General features: G+C 38.9%; 1 protein-coding gene across 1 annotated transcript in view; it reads right to left on the reverse strand.

Annotated features, from left to right (window-relative positions):
• The window catches only part of LOC145985422 (glutamate [NMDA] receptor subunit 1-like), a 53,829-nt gene extending 42,400 nt beyond the window's left edge, over window positions 1–11,429 (reverse strand). Inside the window, exons 1-2 of the mRNA XM_083119433.1 lie at window positions 11,324–11,429; window positions 279–434 (exon numbers count right to left, since the gene is read on the reverse strand). Coding sequence (XP_082975559.1) covers window positions 279–413 — 135 coding nt within the window. The 5' untranslated portion in view covers window positions 414–434; window positions 11,324–11,429. The remainder of the gene's footprint in view (window positions 1–278; window positions 435–11,323) is intronic.
• Between the last annotated feature and the right edge of the window lie 6,307 nt (window positions 11,430–17,736).

The raw sequence follows: 17,736 nt of genomic DNA on the forward strand, positions 1-17,736 counted from the left end.
AAAATTATAGTATTTTGATTTGCTTAAGAGCAGGCCATGAACACTGTCAAAGGCTTTAGTGAAATCCAGTAATACCAACTTTACTGCCATTCTCTTGTCGATTGATCGGAATAAATCGTCGATGATTTTAAGTAACGCCGTTGCCGTGCTGTGTACAGGACTGAAACCAGATATAAATAAGAGGAGGGATTTGCAGCATATCGTGCCACATACATTACTAAATTTACATTGCATATCAGTTTCTCTGCGCTGTTTATAGACCCAATCGTTTTGCTTACCTCAACGATTTGTTTGAAGTAAAATTCACTATCATTGTTGCTCAAAACGCCTCCCAAATAATAGTACTTTGGATTCCCTGCACATAATGTGAGCCCGTATATAAGGATGCAAGTAATTAGAAGAAAGGTGGTCATTCTTAAAAGCGTCTGTAGAGTCTGAAATAAAAAGCAGCATGTTAATAAGAATAATTATTTATATTTGACAGTATAGAACACAGTGTTTTATATCCAAAAATTATAAGTAAGTTTCGTTTGAAGCCAATAATATTAATATATTAATAATATAAATATTCGTCCATTGAGATTTTTTTCAATGCTTAACATTTTCAGTTTACTCCATACAAAGAATTGTATAAATTAATCAGTGGCGGAAGTCAGCGTGAGAAACATGTTACTATATCTCAATGCAAGTAAATTGCTACTTCCAACATTGGTGTGCAATGTTTCTGCCATATTGTTAGGGATTTTTCGGTTCGATGGTTTCAGCCCTTTTGCGTCTCTCGTTTCGAAACATCTCCCCCCCCTCCTCCCGCACACAAAGAGAACGAGAACGTAAAGCACCAATATGAGAAGCACCCACCCCCCTCTCCCTATTCCTCCGCCTTGTCGCAACCGCAGCATCAAATTGTTTCCCTCGGTTTATCGGAGGCTGACAGCTACACCTAGTCGGGGAATGTATCGATCTGCTCAGAGATGTAGGGCGCCTGAATGGTAGACAACCCAACTAACTTGAATGAATGCATGGTTACATATACTGTGCAAAAAAGGAAACTCGACTACGAATGTGAATAATGAACAGTGGAAACACTATGTTCATCTGTCTGCTTCAAGAAAGCGAGCACATGTGTATGTGGATCCATTGTCGTGCTCATGGGGAGGGTGCATGTCATAACTCTCCCCTATTGGCCTAGCATCCTAAATAATAACGTCAAATGCAAGAAAAGGTGGCAAAATATAGCTCTGAGGACTAAGAAAGATCGGTTTGCGGTCATATCACCTCTTACGATATACATGGGCACGCCACTGGTGCACAAGGCGAGACTGATGTGAAAATGTAACAAGGAAACAACATTCATTAAAAAATCAAAGTAATCAAGGAGGTGACTTTTGCTCAAGCACCCAAATGTCAACCTCCTCCCCACGTAGTACACCCTAGACTGCATTTTGCAGACTAACGAGGCTCTGGTGTCTGGACTCACAGCCAGTATAATCCTCTGTGGGGCTCTTGTGTCGTCCCTATATGTTCGTGATTGACCCTTCATCCATCTCATCTCAAAGTAAAAATCAATCAAACTATTTAATCGACGGGATTCCTTAACATAATTGTAAATACAAGAATAGAAAGTGATGCAATTTGATTTTTGTTATTTAGCGTCCCGTTTTTGCCGATTTTGGCTATTCGCAACGATGAGGATGAGTGATGAAATGAAATTGATGGGACACTTAGAAAGGATATCCATACCCAGGCCGGAATTCAAACCTGGGACCCTCTAACATCGCAGCGCGCTGTACTGACCACTCCACCACGGAGGTTGGCGATTCAACAAGCATGATCATTCGCGTGAGAATCTAATGGTGCCATCATCACTCGACAACAGAGTGAGCGCGAATATTCACAATTCCAATATGAGAATATTGATAGGAAAAAATATAATGCCTTACCCGGTACTTGAATGAGCTCAAAAGTAGTTATTAATATTCAACATGGCATAAGTACATAAAAATACCAGGCTGCAAACTGTAACGAAATCTGTAAATTGTTTAACCTTCTATTTCCTTTTTTATTTTTATCTTCCTCTCTCTCTCTCTCTCTCTCTCTCTCTCTCTCTCTCTCTCCTGTACTTTTCCTTCTCCCCCTCTCTCTACTCTTTATCCCCTTCTCTACTATCTCTCACTCCGACTATTTATTTTCTCCTTAAAACTCTCTCTTCTCTTTATCCCTCTCTATTCTCTCCCACTTTTTACTTTATCCCCTCTTTCTCCCTTTCTCTACTCGGTATTCCCCTCTCTATTCTGTCCCACTTTTTTACTTTCTCCCTCTCTATTTTCCCTACTCTTTATCCCTCTCTCTACTCGTTACCCCCTTTCTATTCTCTCCCACTTTTCACTTTCTCCCCTCTATTTCCCTACTCTTTATCTCTCTCTCTACTCGTTATCCCCTCTCTACTGTCTCACACTTTTTTACTTTCCCCCCCTCTATTTTCCCTACTCTTTATCCCTTTCTCTACTCGTTATCCCCTCTCTACTCTCTCACACTTTTTACTTTTCCCCCCTCAATTTTCCCTACTCTTTATCCCTTTCTCTACTCGTTACCCCCTTTCTATTCTCTCCCACTTTTCACTTTCTCTCCTCTATTTCCCTACTCTTTATCCCTCTCTCTACTCGTTATCCTCTCTCTATTCTCTCCCACTTTTTACTTTCTCCCCTCTATTTCCTACTCTTTATCCCTCTCTCTACTCGTTATCCCCCCTCTATTTTCCCTACTCTTTATCCCTTTCTCTACTCGTTATCCCCCTCTCTATTGTCTCCCACTTTTTACTTTTTCCTCTGTTCTATCAACTCTTTATCCCTCTCTCTATTCTCTTTCTCTTCCTTTCTTTCTTTCTCCTCTGATCTCTCCACAATTTATCTCTCTCTCTCTACTCTTCATCCCTCTTTCCTCTCGTATCCCTCTCTCTGTTATAATTCTCTCCCACTTTTTCTCCTCTATTCTCTCCCTACTCTTATTCTTCTCCCTGTTTTATCTCCCACTTTTTACTTTCCCTCTGTACTCTTTATCCTTTATTTATATATATATATATATATATATATATCCCGTTTACCCTCCCTCTCTCTCTCCCCTCTCATTCCGTAATATTGCTCTTTCCGTTCTGTGCACTAGAGGAACCAGACCATACGGTAACAAGAGAAGGGGCGATCAGCTTTAATAAATTGCCCCGCTTCCATTCCGAGGACGTAATTGGATATGCAATTGCTTTATCCTTGGGTATCAACCAGCGCGAATTCAACGAGCAACCACAACCTGGTTACTTTATCGACTTTTAGCCTCGCTAACGTGTGGTCTCCATGGCAACGGGAAAGATCGGATGAAGGCTCCAGGGACAAATACAGATATAAAGAATTTACAGCATGGCTCGCCCGGGGTCTTTCTAAATATGTGATGCTTCGAGAGTAAGTGCTTGTTATGGTGTCGAAAGGAGCTGAAAAGTATGGCCCTCCAGACGGGGAGGATAACGTGTGGTAGCAGGGAAGTTAATATTGAATGAACCCCAGCATGGTGCCGAAACAGCTGGTCAAAAGAGGCTGTTTGTTCCGGCCCTTGAAGGGCTCAAGGGGTGACCTTTTCCGAAGTTGTCTTACGCGCTGTGCATCTTGGAAACTGAATTCTTGCAGGCTAACAATGGATCAATGCTCGGAGCGTTACTTTTCTAAAAGAAACCGAGTTACAGTTAGCGACTTGGTTCCAAAAATAACTCGTCTTAAAATGTAACTCACAAGGGAGGTTATCTAAGTGTCCCCCTCCGATTTTCATGAAACTTGGCAGGTGTATAGAGGGGCCCAAAGAAAGAAATACGTGTTTTTTTGTTTCGGCTAAAAAACAGTTTTAGGGGGCAACCCCCCCCCTCCCTCAAATGTCAAGATGACGGCAAATTGACGCGGGGATCTGACCCCTGTGTCTCACTCCGATTACCATGAAACTTGGCAGATGTATAGAGGGGCCCAAAGGAAGAAGTACGTGTTTTTGTGTTTCAGCTAAAAAAAAACAGTGTTGGGGGCAACCCCCCCCACTCAAATGTCAAGATGAGGAGAAATTGAAGTGGGGATCTGACCCCGAAACCACGTAAATATGGAACAGGAAGAAACAGGGGGCATAGGGCCCCTCTATACACCTGCCAAGTTTCATGAAAATCGGAGGGGGACACAGGGGTCAAATGCCCACTTCAATTTGTCCTCATTTTGACATTTGAGGGGGGTTGCCCCCTAAAAAGTTTTTTTTAGTCGAAACACAAAAACACGTATTTCTTCCTTTGGGTCCCTCTATACACCTGCCACGTTTCATGGAAATCGAAGGGGGACACTTAGATAACCTCCCTTGTCAGTTACAGTCAATTACTTTTACGGTTAGTTACCTTCTGCTGGAAATTTCCTTGCAAACAAATTACACGTAATTGTAATAATTAGCGCTAGGATTTTTATGATCTAAAAATCACCAAAATATGCAAAATCAAATATGCTCGTATGACCTAACATTTTACAAAATATGCACTATAATTTGAAAAATACAGTATTCCGTTATAACTGAACTGTTTTCAAACATCAATATCTAACATATGCTGAAATATTTTCACATACGTACTATTTTTAGTTCACTTTATCAACCCTAAGTTGGAGTGCACAATGAATACTTTCTGTAAATTTTCCAATAAAAATGAAAAGATTTTGCTGCAGTACAAAATAAAAACGTCGAGTGAACAAGGACGAATCCACTTCGAAAATGACTGTATTTTTTTAAAAAAAGCAAAAATATACTGAATATGACCGAAAATCCATCAAAATATGCTCTATTACGTAGAAATGGACAAATATGCCCTTAAGAAGCTCCTTAATTCAATTAGTTCCTTCACAATATGAATTTCTATATATTTAGGGAACACATCACCCTTATCAAAGAAAATATGCATAATCATGAAAATCCTAGCCCTAGTAATAATATAAATATATGAATACTTAAGTTTTAGTTATGTTCCTGATACATAACATGTGTGTATATTTATATACAGTACTGCCTCCCCGATGGCGCAGTGGTAGCATCGTCGCCTTGTAATCAAGGGGTCCCGGGTTTGATACCCGGTGGAGGAACATAGTGGTTCAGATCAGCGGCGTATACTCTGGGTCATCTAGGTAATCGCAGATGACCCAGCTGTATTATTCTTCCAAACCAATTTCGATGCATACATTTCTTTGCTTCCAGCGCGGGAATGCTTCCAACCGTTTGCCGCTGAATGTCCGGGAACCTTTCTCCAGCCGGTGGAATGACTTCAGGGAATCTCACCGTGACGTCATTCCTCCCGCTTCCCTTACAACCCTTGGCGAGGAGGGAGGAGACAGGAAAGAGGGGGAGGAAACACTGCTTCTCAGGCGCGGTGATTCCGTGGCCAGGGTAAGCTCCTTCTTGTTGAGAGTCCACCGGTCGCACTCTCAACCTTCAGAGCCTTTACCGTTCCCTCCGCTGAACTAGGGAAAACATACCCGGTAGAGTGCGAAGAACAGGAAAATTGAATAACATGGGCAAACCAATTCTACGCTAATTTTCACTTTACATTTGCTTCTGTCTTGCTGATTTCTGTTACTTGAACATAAATTTATCAAAAGGAAAAAGCTTAAATATTGAAGATGAAGCAAACTAAATTAAAATTCAAAGCTTAAGCAATTAAAGCACCTATATGCTGACTCCCCCTATCCTTGTATTTACAAAAATAGTGATTGTTTCTCCTCTCTAATCTTCAAAAGCAGCGAGAATACTTCTTTCACGGAACTGAATATTTTTTAAAGGGAAAGATATCAAAAATAAATTTTATATATATATTAGTTAATTTAAGTTGCTATATTCCGCCTCTTTAGATTAATAGTGATGAAGATGAACGAATTAAACATAAAACGAAAAAAAACACATCAGGCACGTAGCCAGGTGGAGGACTCGGGGGCCTGAAACCCCCCTTCCCGAAATCCTACAAATATCTAATTTAAAAAGTGTATAGTGGTAATTAATTTTACTTCATTAGCAGGATTAAACACCTTGCATAATACGTTGTAATAATCTGAGATTCATCCTCAGGACTTCTTCTAATCCCACTGTTTCAACTTTATGTGGCGGCTGCTAATAAGGGATGATCCCCATCCCGAAATAAAATTCTGGCTCTGGCCTGCCAATGATTCGAACTTTTAAAACCTGTCATTTCGAGCTCGGAAAGGGATTTTTTTTATCATTCATAGGGAATTTCATTCTCAGTCAGGAACACAACAACAGAAGTTTGGCGCGTGAAACTGAATGCGTGTAGTCGTTGGCTTCGTGCTGTGCTTCGTGTTTATTATTTATTTAGGTGTTAGTGTTTGTCGTGATAGTGCTGTGTTAAAGGGTAATGGATGTGATACAAGATTTGCTGGTGAAACCTTTTGGAACAAGATCTTTTCAGGAGAAGTTGCAAATTGTTAATACAGGCAGGCCAGTGTCATCGCTTGAACTTATTTCTACGCACAAAGACAAAAATCGGGAATATGTGAGGCATTTTCGCAAGCAAATTATGACAAAACACCATGGTTGACAGGAAGTATAAGTGTTAATAAGCTTTGCTTTTTTGTTGGCCGTGCTTACTTTTCGGGGCTGAAAAGAATGTATGGACGCGTGGCGGATACTGTAATCTTTGCAACGCTTGTGTCAAACATGAAAAATCCAAGTCACATAACTTCCTTTGTTAAGCTGCAATCTTTCGCACAGACACGTATTGACGTGCAACTGGACAAACAGCATACTTTGAATGTGGTACAGCCATGGACGTCCGCAGGAATTTTTCCAGGGAGGGCCAAGGAAGGTATTTTTTTCCAGGGGGGGAAATCAAGTCACATTTTCCCCCAAAAGAGTGTTGTTTCCTAAAAGAACATTGCTTAAATTTGAATTTATGGTGTTCATGCAATAATTAACACATATTATTGTGGCTAAAATGAAATTTTATGTGTGAAATACATAATGTTTGGGTGACTTTCATTTTCCAGGGGGGGTACCCCTTGCTGGGTACAGCACAAGTAATCGGGTCCTGGAGTAAGTTGAATTTTGCACTTAAATTAATATTGCGGGTTTTTATTTCACTAGTGCACGTCTTTCATTTTATATTTCACAGGTTGTTTTTTATAGCTTTATAATACTGTCTTGTTTTATTATTTGAAATTCTACACGTATATTAAACTGCAATAACGAGAATTAATTGATTGTGGTCGTAGCAATAAGACAAACATTCCGACACAATATTCCTAAATCCAATATGGATCCTGACATAAATTGCACGGAAACTTTTGGTGTTTGAGGATCAAGGGTAGGAGATTACCCACTCGTTAGAACCAGCATACGCCACTGGTTCAGATCCCACTTTAAACTGTAGGTCCAGTACCCTTTAGCCTTTATGTGCATAAAGTGGACTTAGAAACAAGAATTCAATCGATTATATACAGTACTAAAAAAAATGTTGCTAGAATTCCTCAAAAAGATTAACTGCGTTACAAGTATCTTGTTACTTCCAAAAACTGGGCTGAATCCACAGCCAGAATGATTGATTTACTTTAATATGGGTACGCCAGCACTGAACCTATGCAGGGGAATAAGCCAATTTTATGCTGTAATGAATATTACGGAGATGATCTGAACAATAACTAACGAGGTTCTGGCGTCTGGGCACGCAGCCAGTATAGTGGTGCTCGTGTTGTGTGCTGTCCATGGGTGTTTCTGACTGTCCACTGATCGTTCTTGTCCATATGCATCACAGGTAAGATCGTGTCTCACATTCGAATTAACGAGCCTTCACGATGGTATAGTGGTATCGTTGTCGCCTTGTTATGAAGGGATCCTGAGCTCGTTCCCGGTGGAGACGCAAAGTTGAATATCATCTAAACTGTAGGTCCAGTCCCGATTAAAAGACTGCACATAAAGTGGACTTAAAGCAAACCTTTGACGTTCGGATTAGCCTTTCACGTATCAGAGTTTTCGTTTTACGTTTTGTTTTTTCTTAATTTCCTACACTTCAGATGTTAGTTCTGATTTCGAGTGGTCCGATACTGCTCCAGGGTGGCTACTTGCCGGGAATTATGCGTGAATTATTGGCTCCGGGAATTCTACGTGATTTTTTTTTTCCGTAGACGTGAAAAATTGCAACTTTTATTAATCCAAATGAATTCGTCCATTTACAAATTCCACGAGGCAAGTTTTTCACAATTTAGCTTTTATTTTTATCGAGAAAGGAAAAGAAAATTGGAGAATAAAACAGAAGTCTCACAATCCGTTTAGTGTCCTTTGCAGAACAATCCCTCTGACAGAAGATTATTGCAAGATAAGATATCATGAAGTTGATTAGGTAAATTGGATTTTGAAATTATTGTACAATTAACAATTTTTCGTAGATTAGTATATTTGTGTCTGTAGATGTATTTCGAGCGTGAGTTTGTGAAATGACAAATGTAAACTCCGGACCTTAAATTGAATATTTTAAATAGTATATGTATACCGTTTAATTTAATTGAATTTGATATTTTGGATTCGTCTGTGTGTGGGTGGTTAGAGGCGGTATCGTACGTAAAGTTTAAATAGAGAAAGAATCTGTTTCTACCCTTGAATGTTTGGAACCCTCGCCTTGAAAATCGAGAATTGTACTTGAATTTTATCATGGTCCTAGAGTGGCCACCCTGTGCTCTGTCTATTGTGTATTGTACAAGAAAAAACGGGTTAGTTCTTTATGGGTAACCCTGTATACAATGTCTCGTTTTGTTTGCGATTCTCCTTTCTGATTGATTGTGTGCGGAACAGCTGATGCATTGGGGCTATTAGATTTTGATTACTTTTCTAATCAAGTTGATGGGGGGCCTGGCAACATTCAGGAAAGTTTTCCTGAGAGAAAAGAAACATGAAATCCATATTGAGAGAGGAATGATTGACAGTGTGAAAGCGTCTGTCGGAACTTCTTTAAACAGCATTAAAGTCGATATTGAAAATATCACCTGCTTCCGCAATTTCGTTAGGTTTTTTTTAAACAGTTATTTTTGCATATACTCAGGCAACTCCTCCTTTTCAGCATACATTCACGTCGTGCTGACCTCCGTGGTTAGCACAGTGCGCTACGACGCAAGGGGTTCTCGGGTTCGAATCCCACCCTGCGTGTGGGTGTTTATTTTTTAGTGTTCCTTCATCAGTTTCATCATCATTCATCCTCATCGTCGCAATTAGCAGTGGCAGAAAGGCAAAGTAAACCAAATGTTTCAAAACCTTCACTTCGTTACCTGTTTCGATTCATTTAGATGTCAAAAACCATTGTTACTATGTTCAGTGTGCCCAGAAAAGGGTTTCTCGACGGTATCAAAATATGCTGCTTTCTAATTTATCTACTATTTCTTTTATCGTCGCACAAAACTGGTCTGGTGTTGGGTTGTTTCATTGAATTTTGATTACTGAACGTCGCATTTCTACCTATCAGTTAATCGTGACGATGGGGATGAGTAGATGTTTAATAAAACGATAGAGGCACTCACTGGGCCGCAATAATTGCATTACTGCTATTAACGAATTGTAAATTAATATCACAGAACAAGTAAAAAGTAATTTCAAGTGAGGATTTCGGTCTTTCTGTTATAGAACAAGTGGGCCTCCCCGATGGCGCAGTGGTAGCGTCATTGCCTTGTAATCAAGGTGTCCCGGGTTCAAACCCGGTGGAGGCACAGGAATTCGGATCCCACTCTAAACCGTAGGTCCAGTCCCGATTAGCCTTACTGTGCATAAAGTGGACTTAAAACACCAAATCAATAAATCAATGGTTATAGAACAACTTTGTCTTGGTAAGTAAGCTTTGGTACAGTTAAGGAGAGGATAAAGCTTTATTGTACAGTGGTATCCATGAGTATTACCTTGCAAATTGTCCATAACCATGTTTGTGCACTTTATTTGACCCAATAACAGCTTCAAGAATTAAAAGAAAACTCAAAACAAGCTGTTGATAACTTCTGCACCAGCATACATAAAAATCGATCGCTTAAAAACACATAGGATGTACGAGAAAAATTAATGAAAATAGTCATGGACAATTTGCACGGTAATACTCATGGATCCCACTGTACAAGAGGTGGTTTTGATTCCACGAAAACCTATTCATCCAGTTCCAACCAGCATGTGAGCGTGAAGAGAGTTTAAAACGGGTTAGTGTTAATTATGTCTGCCTAAAATAATTAGCATAATGGGATGGGCGGATTACGTCGTGGGCCATAAATGGGAATTTTGTGGAAAATTACGGGACTGTTCAGTGGTTGCGAAAATTTGGGGTTGTCTGGGTAAATTACTGGATATTGGCATGGCAGACGTAGTCAGGAGTGAAGTGAAATTCATGAAGGTGTTGATGATGATGGCTGCCCCATTTCATAAACCATTGATTTGGTGTATTCTACTTCGCTTTTCTGTCACTTTTGGCTAATTGCGAAGATGAGGATGAGAGAGTGATGACAGTGATGAAGTGACACTCACAAAGAACGCCCTGGCGTCGTAGCGATGTCATAAACTAAAGAGCGTTGTAGGCTCTAAAATTGGCGCATACATATCCGCAGAAGATCGGCGGGCTTCCGTGACAGAGTGGTTAGCGTATCTAGCTACCACGTGAGGGATCCTAGGTTCGAATCCTGGGTGAAGCATGAGCGTGTCATTGTCATCTGTTTTAATCATTTCACCAACCATGACCACCTTCGCGATGAGCCAACACAGAGAAAGGTGACGTAAAGCAACAAAGATAAAAATAGATGAAAGAAGACAGTATATATATCTTGTATGGTAATGCTTAACGATAATTTCGCTAGTAGCTTGAATTCGTGGTCTAGTGTAAGCCGTAGTTCTCGGGTTCGAATCCAGATGTTCGTTCTCGCTTATTTAATATTTTCGTTGATAGACACGCAGATGCTCGACAAAGTATAACATAATTATATTAAAGAAATTCGTTCGTTATTAGTGTTGAAATGTTATATGAAATGATAGTAATAAAATCGAAAAAATATATAAAATCGCAAGGGCTATATCTGGTTAGACTACTTTAGGCTTGTATTTGAAATGAAATAGTATGCGACGAAAAGTAGACAAAAGATAACCAAAAAGTGGAAGCATGAAAGTACATAGGGATGCTAATTATATTTCCAGGTGCATGGTAAAATCGGGTCAGGTATGACCTTTCGAACGATAAGGTAAATTCCCTTGAAGGTTCTGCCAGGTAAGAGGAACACAACAATACAAGTTTGGTTTCCCGTTCACTTACCTTTTCCGGCGAAAGTGGAAACACAGTGTTGTTCCTGTTACAAGGCACGCAATTTTAAGAGCTGATGGTTCTTCCCGACGTCTGCCGGATCTTTCCCCATCTCAGCCTCCGCCCAGATGGAAGCAGCATCCAACGCACAGAGGCAGTGTTGCCAGCCTCGCTCTTTCGGGATCAGATTTGGCGCTTGCGCTCTCGCGTAGCTCGTAAAAATTCAGGAGGTGCCTCATACGAGCCTTGTCTGTACGTACAAGGGATAATCTAGCTCTGCGGTTGTTCACCTGTTGTCCGCGTACCCCTAGAGAGGTATTTTAATACTTGTGAATATTAAAAGAAAAGACTGTCAGTTCTTAAATTAACTGATTAAAAAATAACGTTTCGCAGCTTACCAGAACTAAAAACATGGCAATATTTTGTTATTTTTATCAATATTAGAGTAAAAACTCAATATGGTGACCAAGGCAGAAATTTATTTTATTATAAAACATAAACGCAACGTTTCAACCTTCTAGCAAGGTCTTCTTCAGACGCTTCAGCAAGTACAAATGTAACAAGGTACAAAAAAAGACGATATATATACACAAACATTACTCCCCTCCATACTATTTGAAAGTTGTTCTGGAACATTCTAGCAGGTGGCTTTCCCTTGTCAACTGTACTTTCACCTAAAAGGCTAAACATATTTTCTTCCATCTAGAATGTGGTTGGACTCTTTATCTGACGCTCTTTTTCCTTCATTCTTCTTTCTTCTTCTCTCCTCTTTCTCTCTTGTCCTTTCCACTCTTTTTAACACCTTCTTCCATTCTTTGTTTATCTTCAGTCCCCCATTCCAGTTCATTGTGTCTTCTTCACCTTTCTTCTCTATTTCCTTGGCCTCCTTCCATTTTCTCACTAGTATTCTCTTCTCCCTTCCTATCTGCTTAGCCTCATCCCACTCTATGTCATGTCCTGTTTCTCTCTTGTGTTTAAATATCTCTCTTAAGTCGTACATCATCCCTATGTTGTTTCAACCTGTCTTTCAGCCTCTTTTTCGTTTCTGACATTCTTTACATTTCACTTCGTAGATAATCCCTTCCTCTTCCTCTTCTCTGTCAGCATATTGAGTTTTTTATATCATGGAAACAAGGCTTAATGGTGTTATATATTTGAGAACTTCTTAATACAAAATCCCGGAGTCGCGATGGTCCAGTCGGTACGGTGTCTGCCTGACACGCAGGAGATCTGGGTTCGATGCCTAGGTTTGGTGATTTTTTTACTTTTTTATGCATAAAGCGGTTCTGGGGTTTACCCAGATCCTACATACCTTCATGGCACGGTGAACTTTAGCTTTTACCTTATTTTTTTTCAGGCAATGAATATTCAAGGAACGTTACTAGAAATAGTTTTCGTGTCCCCTGGTTTGCTTTGCAACTTACCGAAATCATGACACAACAAAGTGAGCTTGATGTGTTTTTTTTTTTAGGTGTGTGCAAGAAAAAAATATTGTTTTCTGTTCAGTATTCTTATTGTTGTTATTATTATTATTATCATCAATATTATTTTTACTACAATTAAAGTATGAGTATTGTAATAGAAGACCCTTCAGTAAAGCTAAATAAATAATCGTTGCACTTTTGGGTTACAGTACAGATACAGAGTTAAGTCCCAGGGTTCTGCAACAATATGCAAGTAAAGGGGTCAGTGGTAAATGAAAGGTTGCAAACCGCCTATCTAACATTTAAAAGCTGTCTTAGGAAACTTATTTAACATAGGAAGAGTTACTTTTCAAAATCCTCAGTTGTTGGACGTGTTGAGCGGTCTCGACCTGTGCATTGTTTCTTTGTGTGTGTTCCTTCATCAGTTTCATTCACGATTCATCCTCATCGCTGCGATGAGCGTAAATAGACAGAAAACGATGTGGTTGGAAATTGTGGATACTCGGAGATAGGTTGTAAATCTAGCTATTTTTTAATGATCTTATTTGGCAACACTGCACCCAGCTTCCCATTGATCACATCAAAAACTGTTGTTTTGTTTGTCGCCAGATTGTGCAGTATACGGAAAACTGTATTAGTGTGTTGCGTTTTGTAATTTCGAAAATGAGGGACTCTTTAGTTGATTGCAATAAAGATTCGAAGCAATTGCAATTTTGTTTACGATGTCTACATATGAGAAAGGTGCCCTTACGTAACAGTTGTATCACACCAGTGTCAGTTTTCAGTATCTCAGGATCTACATCAGCTAGGGAGATAAAATTTAGTGGATAGAAAAACCTGCCAAACACTGGATTGTTTCAGTATGGGTTACCACGATTAATCCGTTTGAATACTCGTACTAGTCAGTGGCGGATAAACAACTTTATTTCGATGAGGGCGAGTGGTCTTATTTTAGCTGTTCTCTGCTAGGTTCATAATATTTATTGTTATATTGTTGAAATATTTAATATTGTTATTATCAGAAGTAATCGCACAATTCTAGAGATCATTGGTGAGATGCTTTTGTTAACTGACGATCTGTAGATATTTTTGAGGAGATTACTTAACTTTTAGACATGAAGAGGCGGCCATCGCTTAATTTTAGAAACAAGGTGGCGGTGATCACAGAATTTCAGACATCAAAAGACGGCGATCACCTAATTTCAGACCCTAAGAGGCTGCGATCACGTAATTTCAGACCTTAAAAGGCGGCATCACCTAATTTCAGACCTGAAGAGGCGACGTTCGCCTAATTTTAGACCCTAAGAGGCGACGATCACTTCATTTTAGATACGATGAGTCAGCGATCACCTAATTTCAGACCCTAAGAGGCGATGATCACGTAATTTAAGACACGGAGGGGGAGGAAATGTGAGCCATCATTTAAATTTAGATATGAGCGTGAGATCCCTTAATTTTAGAAATCAAGGTGGGAGCGATCGCTATTTAATTGATTATTTATTGTAAGTTGCATATATTTCGTAGGGTTTCGGCCCTTTGTCCTCTCCCTTAATCGGCCGGAACAATATTAGCAAGAGAGATTACGGTACTCGGTACAGTTACGTGCAAAAATGAGTTGGAGTTCTGAAGTAAAATGTATCGACATGAACGTGAATTTGATTCAATCTTTATTTTCGACGAAAGCTGTATTTTAGCAAAATGTTAGATCATGTAATTCTCACAAAAGTCCCCACCTGTTCCTATTTTTTCTAACTTCTCACATGGCCTCAGTATTTGGCGCTAGCCATATACCGGACGGGAAAAAATCCCATTACGAACAAAATAAGGCCATAATTTGTCTTCGAGATTCCTTTTATCTGAATGGCCGGATGTTTAGAATAAGTATAAAAATATGATGAAGGAAACATGAAAAGTGTTATTGATAACACAAGAACTTCCAGAAAGTTTTTAAAAATGCTTAACTGCTGAAAAAACATTTTGAGTGTCATTATGGGTAGGCAGAATGAAGCGAAGTAAATATATTAACCTTTTTTAAAGAAAATATTCCAAGGGGGTGTTATGGCCAATAATCCCCCTCATTGATGTCCTTTTGGATGTTATGCTAGTGGTAAAAATCAGTGTTGGGGAAGCAGCTGGACACTTTTCTGTTCCCAAATGTTGATGGATACTCTGCTTGTACCTTACTATAAAGAGAGATAAATTACAATTGCAATTAGGAAAGCATTGAATGGAATGGAGAAAAGAGCAACATTTGCCACCCACGCAAGAAAATAATGCTGAACAGGAAGAAGAGTTATTCTGAAAATCATATCACACACTAAGGCACTGGACCATGAAGAAGATATTTCCAGTACCTTGTTTCTTGCAAAATTAAACTGTGCAATGCCCACTTATCTGTGTCGTGCCTCAACACATGGAAGCGTCATGTGGAATTTACATGCGAGAAGTACGGAGATTTCTACAGAAAAAAATTCTCATTCATGGTCTCGTGTGATCTAGGCTGTGTTCATGAAGTTTCAGCTTTCATTGTAGAGGTAAACAAAAAGCAAATTTTCAAACATACAATATTTTTTTCCCCATCTTTATCCTTTCTCCTATGTTTTTGGTCCCTGAAACATGAAGAAAATTTGTAGCTCATGTGATGTCATATTTTCTAATCAATCAGATGCTTCGTGCTTACGTTCACCTTAAATTGACTGCCAAGTCAACAGATAGGCTGAAGAAGAAAGAAAATAAAAAATAAAAATACGGGAACTGTTATTTATCGAATTAGATTTAGGCAAAGCACCTAGAGACTTGGCATCGGTGGACAAGAAAGCTACTTTTCTGTACGTAGCGAGTTGCACAATATGTTCCCTTGTACAAAAGTAGCTATGTATTTTCATTCAGTTTTCTGTACATGCTTCTTTTTACAATTTGTTTTGAAAGTTGCAAAGAGCTCTCTTACATATTTACATATTATGCAATAATTTATGAAAATTAATGTTGACAAAATTGGTTTCTTAAATATGTACACATTGTTGTGCTTTTTTGAGTTTATAAATTTGATACAAATTTTAATTTGAACAACTTATGTCCTTAATATTAAGTTCAATATGTTCAAATAAAATAAATATCTAGCAGAATTCTTGAAATTGCTTGGATACTCGATTGTTATTAATATTACATATTGTTTGATACTACATATTTAGCTATATATACTCTTGATAATTTAGGTATATATTTTATCAATTATTGTTCAGTAGCGAAGCGTAGTCTTACGAAGGAGGCAAGCAATGTTTCAGTACAACAAAACATGTAGTACAACGACATGCCGAGGGGAAAGATTCAAGGTTTATAGCCTCATTTACCCAGTCGCTGGATTTGTCAAAATATCGTAATAAAGTGACTGTACTAAAAATAAACCATATGATCCGCAAACGTCACATTTACTTTTTAAAAAAAATCCAGGTAACGTTATTCATATGATATTAAACGTTTTGCATATGCGAACTTTCCGCATACGACTAAAGGGAGACGGAATTTCTTACTTACTTATTAGTACCTTTATTTGTTCATTATTATTTAATATGGTCAAACGGTGACCAAACCGATTTAGATAAAAAAAATTGGAATCATTTGTTTATTTTACGCTGCATGATGTAATTTAGTATTTTTGGGCACCCTAAAAACCGCATTGGAGTAACTTAAACATTAAATAAAAAGTTAAACACAAACAATAAAAAAATCATTTCAAAGCAAAGAAACACATGCATAGACGATGTACTCACCACAATAAATTTCAAACTCTTGGTGTTGGTCGACCCCCTTCCACGATTTTCATTTTAACACTTATCTCTCTCGAGCTAAACGAAGCAATTTTCAATTGCTCAATAATACACCCGCACTTCACATCAACCGTTCCTAAATACGCGTTCATTCCGATAAATTCACAGCACAAAACACGAAGCAACAAACACTCACACTATCCCACGCGCTTTCCACAACTGCAAATGCAAGCATCCACACAAGATCACTTTGAAAATCTCTGAAACAACAGAAAGTGATACCAACCTATTTCCTTAATTTTATCCGTCACAAAGGAAAGATATATCAGTTTGGAGATAAAAATTACGCGGAGGAATCAGAATTATTTCAGCAGAACGAGTATGTACATTAATATTTAAGTAATAAAGTGTCATTCAATGGCGTGCCCGGGGCGAAGGGGGGGGGGGGGTGGATGGTAGACATAACCCCCTTTTGGCCCAGTATATCTAAGAAAAAACGTCAAAGGAAGGAAAAGATGACAAAATGGGGACCGTAAAAAGATCCTAGGAACACCACTTGCGTCATAATAATAGAACTTAAAACATATTCGGGCCTCCCCGATGGCGCAGTGTTAGTGTCGTCGCCTTGTAATCAAGGGGTTCCGGGTTCGATACCCGGTGGAGGCACAAGTGTTTCAGATCCCATTTTAAACTGTAGGTCCAGTCCCGATTAGCCTTACTGTGCATAAAGTGGACTTAAAACAACAAATCAATCAATCAATCATTAAAACATATTCTTGTGCTCATAATATGCAGAATGTATACGATTTACTTCTATGCCATGTACAAATATCAGTAGATAGTTCTTTCTCAGATAGCTTTATTTTCACCCCAAGTTTTATTCAAAAGCAGTCAATTTATTGATTGTAAAATTTGTGAAAGAGCTCACTTGAATTACTGCGTAAATAATTTGGCAGTTGCAAACACTGGTAGCGGTCAACACTTCTGGCGTAATTTGAGCTGGACCGACCAGGAAGCAGGGTGCAGGACCAAGGTCCGTCCAATCTTCCCTCCCTCCCTGAGAAAACTCTTCACGGGGGTGCAGAAATTCCACTGCCCCAACTCCCAATGTCAACTTTTTTTACGCGTTTTACATTTCGCGAAATCTAAAATAATTTGTAATATAATATGATATATATGGAATTTAGAACAGTGATAATAACTTCTTTTAGTTATTTTATGACTAACAATTATT

The sequence above is a fragment of the Lepisma saccharinum genome, chromosome 3 (genome assembly GCF_977018435.1).
Source record: "Lepisma saccharinum chromosome 3, izLepSacc3.1, whole genome shotgun sequence".
NCBI lineage: Eukaryota > Metazoa > Arthropoda > Insecta > Zygentoma > Lepismatidae > Lepisma > Lepisma saccharinum.